Genomic DNA, 4699 nt, shown 5'->3' with positions numbered 1-4699 from the left:
GTCAAATGAACAGAAACATTGTATGGATTTTTGCGTAATAGTGTATTTTTCTCTCTCATTCCTGACCTTTATATAAGCCTGGGGACCTCTTAGTTTTTGGTCACAGAGAGCCACTTTTTCCTGACTCTACTTCTGGCTCCTTCCAATTCTCATCATCACAACCATCTCAGCTTCTCTCTTCAATCACTTTCCTTGAAAACTTGCGCAATAATTTCTTTTCCAAGGCTTCTTTCTCTTTCAAATGGCAGCCTTTTCGTATCAGCACCCACCTTTATTTCTTGACTCAGTTATCTTGCCAAACATTACCACACCTATTATGAACATGAACAACAGCATGTGTTGGTTTTATGATGAAGCTGGAGACACCAATACCAACAGTTTTTATCAAGTTTACCCTCCTGAAACTTTTCATGAAGCTCCTCTTGATGTTAGATTCCATGAATTTAGCCATCATGATCATAGCTCTAAGGTGTCTCTCAGTGATAATGAGACTTCCTTGACGAAAAAACAGTGCACAGGCTCCTCAACTGTGGTTGATAAGCTTGAAACTGGTGAGCAAGTTACTCAAGAAGTGACCCCCGTGGACAGGAAGAGGAAAACTACCAATGGGTCCTTGAATTCTGCTCAATCAAAGGTAGACCGCAACTAACAAAGTTCATTAATTACAACAGTACAAATTCTGTTTAAAGAGTACATGATTCATTACTTCATAATTTTTGTTTGTGTGGCTTTCTTGTTACAGGATGTTAAAGAAGTGAAAAGCAAGAGACAAAAGAAATGCAGAGGTGACATGAAACAAGAAGAGAAGAGGCCAAAAGCCGAGAAGAAAGTTCCTGAAGAGCCTCCAACAGGCTACGTTCATGTAAGAGCAAGGAGGGGCCAAGCAACAGATAGCCACAGCCTTGCAGAGAGGGTACTATGCTCCACCCCTGCAAAGCTCACAGGCTCTAATTTTGATTGAGATTTCAATTTCCCATTTTACCCTCACAAAAAGTTAACTAATTAACCTTGTATCTATCAATTATGTTCTAACTCCTTCACAGTACTGCCTCTCCATTTCTCGGTATACTTAAATACCTCCTGTTAATGGGTTTTAGGTAAGAAGAGAGAAAATCAGTGAGAGAATGAAGACGCTACAACGCCTTGTTCCTGGCTGTGACAAGGTAAAACTCCAGCTCCTTGTCTTAACTTTGTGTTTCTAAATAAAGTATTAGCGTCATCTTTTTAGTTTCTCCTCAAGGTGATGTATGCATCTAACATCTCATGTGGCGTGGTTTGATGTTAGGTAACTGGGAAGGCCCTTATGTTGGATGAGATTATTAATTATGTTCAGTCCCTACAAAATCAAGTGGAGGTAATGATAATAGACGTTAAGTGGGGTGATTACTGTATTCTATTTTGTAATTATAACTATGGTAATTACTTCTTTTGTTCATGTAATAGTAATGCATGGATGTTAAACCAATTGTGTTTTTGTAATTGTCACAGTTCTTATCCATGAAGCTTGCCTCTGTTAATCCCATTTTCTATGATTTTGGAATGGGGCTTGATGCATTCATGATCAGACCAGAGGTAATAATGGGCTAGAAAAAGAAGTTATTTTGGTCATTTATTAATTGGTCCAACTTTTACCACAAAGTTTATTGCTTATGAATAAAGCTGATGAGGATCTTTGTCACTGACATGAATATGCAGAGATTAAGTAGCATGTCTCCACCACTGCCATCTCTGCAGCAATGCAGTCCAATCCAACCCACAGCTTTTGCCGCCGCCGCCCCCCCCCCCCCCCCCCCCCCCCGCTACTCCTACTTCCTCCTTTGCTACAGCAAATAACTATCCTCTTATTGATAATTCAACTTCACTTTTACTTAAAGGAATGAGGCCTTCTGCCTTCACTACTGAGGTATACATTTTTTACCATTCACCTACAGTTAAAGGAGATTTTTAGATGATTGTCGAGGACATTTTTCTAACAATGACAAACACATCATTTTCAGGATAGTTGTAACCTAATGTGGGATGTGGATGAGCGAAGACCAAAGTTTCTTAGTCCATCTGGGCTCACCAGCAACCTGTGTTCTTTCCATTAAATATATACCAAGAGCTGCCCAACAAACTTCTGGTAAGCCCTCATGTCCTGTCTCATGTAGCAATCACAAAATAAATAAATGCTACTAGTAATTGACGAAAACATCCTGAATATAATATATATATTATAGCATGCTCCTTATTAAATTTATTCATGGATTAATTGATTCTTAAATTTTATCGTACGACTTATGTTCCTCCTGTGGATCTATCTTTCCAGCTTGCAAGGAGATGTCAAAGCCACAAAAAAAAAAAAAAAAACAAACAAACTTAACCAGGGGAACTAAGAAATCAACAGGAAGACATGGCAAAGCTGCATTGGTTCGAGCATAAGTTCCAGTGGAAGAATTAAGGCTTGCTTCTTCACTTATTTAAAGCTCTGGTTCCAAGTCCAACAGAATGAAAGTGGCATCTAAAACATGAATAAAGGGCAGCAACATCAATGGATGAAGAGCACAAAGAGGCATGTAGAACCGACCAAATAAGACCAAGATCTTTTCGTAGATCCCTTGTTCCTGTCCATTTTGATCCCTTAAAGTCTTGCTTGCACAAATTCCGAAGACCCCTCTATGGTGGTTAAGCCCTACCTAGGCACCTTTTTCCATGTAGTTCATATAAACAGTAGTGATTGAATTATTGTGGTTAATCGTCAGTCATTCTGTTATTACAGTTATTTTTACGTTTCTTCCCTCCTCTTCCATGGAAAGAGAGAGCGTGAATGAGAGGTTAAAATGACTGGATAAAAGATGCTGTTACTGTAATTGACACGACTAGTACTTATGCATCTGTTCTTATTATCGATCGCTGGCTTTAATTTGTGTAGTTGGAATCTTCTGAACGTGTTTTGGCATTTTATGTGTTGAGCTGTTTGAGGTGAACTGAACTCCCCACCCATCTTTTTTTTTTTTTCTTATGACACGGTTGTGGACAGATCTTTTAACTCTATGGACTTCTATTTCCATAAAATCTTGTGCATAAGCATCAAGCAACCTCTTCGATACTGTTATTTCTCCCTCGCAAGTTTCATCTTAGCAGTGCTAATACAAGAGTGTTATTCCCAGAACAGCGTTAGAAAGAGGAGGCAATCAAAATACAAGGATATTACGAACATTAAAAATTAAAAGATTTTGGTCAAATTTGGCTGAAAATAGCCAAACCATCAATTTCTAGTTATTATCTAGCTAGCATTGATGATGTGACGTACATGCATTTGATCTCGAAAGCAACGGTGATAGCATCAACTGCACAGTGAAGCATTTGTCCGGGTCCATTCTGCTACTGTTTTTGTAACTAAACGGATGTCAAATTTACCAGGTTATCAAACAAAAATGATACATTCCTTCTAATGTAAAAGAGTTAGGTTAAACTTTATACCAAAATTTGAGCTATACAAGCTACTTTCTCAATAAATTGGCAATCAACCAATTGTTCTATTCTAAAGTAACAGCCAGTAATGATAATTGATGGAGTTGGAAAAACTTTGGATAAAAATTTGATTTCTCATGGTTGTGTCCATTACTGTGACGACTATGAATCTACAAGCTTTTCTTCAAAACAAGTTCCATGTTGAAATGTTAAAATAGAGAAACCTCTAATACTTAAATCAGCAAGTAAAAAAGAAATGTAATGTCTATGGAAAGAAATAAAAGAGAAATGCATGTGTGAAAAAAAAAGGTCTGAAGGATGAGGTCTACAATAACATGGTTGACTTTTATGGTTGGTTGTTATGGTTTAGAATGACATATTTAGTTTTTATAGCTTAAAATGACATGATTAATTTTTATATCTCTCGACCTAGATGTGAGTGTAGCTTAGCTTTTAATGGCTAAGCGGAGTTCTAGTTAAGGATTATATTTGGATTTCGCCTAGTGACTAATATTGGAATTTTTGCATGGAAAGTAAGAATGTATCATTGATGGAGAAGCTGGACATAGGTTATTGTGTCATATTGTAATTGTTATGCATGTCTACTATTGATAAAAAATATTTACATAAGAAATGTAAATAAGGTAAAAAATGGTGTTTATTGTACATAAAAAAACTCTTGCATGTATAAAATAAATTATATGCATTAAAAGCTATGTCTACTATTGATAAAAAATATTTACATGAGAAATGTAAATAAGGTAAAAAATGATGTTTATTGTACATAAAAACACTCTTGCATGTATAAAATAAATTATATGTACACTTGTAGAAACCCAAAAAGTACATATAAAGGTGTGCCAAGTATATAATTATTAAATTTGGTATGAGGATTGACCCGGCCAAGAGATCAGGCCCCGAGTATCATGGGTCAAACCAGTCAACTCGGGTTGACTTGGATTAATCTGGAAAAAATAAAATAAAAAATTAAAGTTTTATATTTCATATGAAAAAATCCATGTAAATATAGGTTATACATATTATAAACAATGAAGTTTAAAAAAATATTTTAAAAATTTTTTTATCCTATATTAAAAAGATATTATTTTAAGCTTTTAAGTTGAAGCATTTAACCAAAAAAGTTTTTTATTGAAAAAATATAAAATTTTTCTTGGGAGCATAGAATATATATACTAATAGATTTCAAATCCCACATTGAAAAAACATAACTTCTTTCATGGGAGTA

The 4699-nt window shown here is 35.5% G+C and overlaps 1 protein-coding gene across 1 annotated transcript; it reads left to right on the top strand.

Annotated features, from left to right (window-relative positions):
• LOC105138539 (transcription factor bHLH137-like) lies at positions 1-2885 on the top strand. Its single transcript, XM_011044643.1, is given in 9 exon segments — positions 1-634; positions 743-913; positions 1098-1163; positions 1286-1354; positions 1489-1572; positions 1696-1779; positions 1781-1903; positions 1998-2122; positions 2309-2885. Coding segments are annotated over 8 exon segments (1083 nt in total). The 5' UTR covers positions 1-241; the 3' UTR covers positions 2091-2122; positions 2309-2885.
• Positions 2886-4699: the final 1814 nt, after the last annotated feature.

This window comes from Populus euphratica, unplaced genomic scaffold (genome assembly GCF_000495115.2).
Source record: "Populus euphratica unplaced genomic scaffold, PopEup_1.0 scaffold79.1, whole genome shotgun sequence".
Lineage (NCBI taxonomy): Eukaryota > Viridiplantae > Streptophyta > Magnoliopsida > Malpighiales > Salicaceae > Populus > Populus euphratica.
This window is presented reverse-complemented; position numbering and strand designations above follow the sequence as displayed.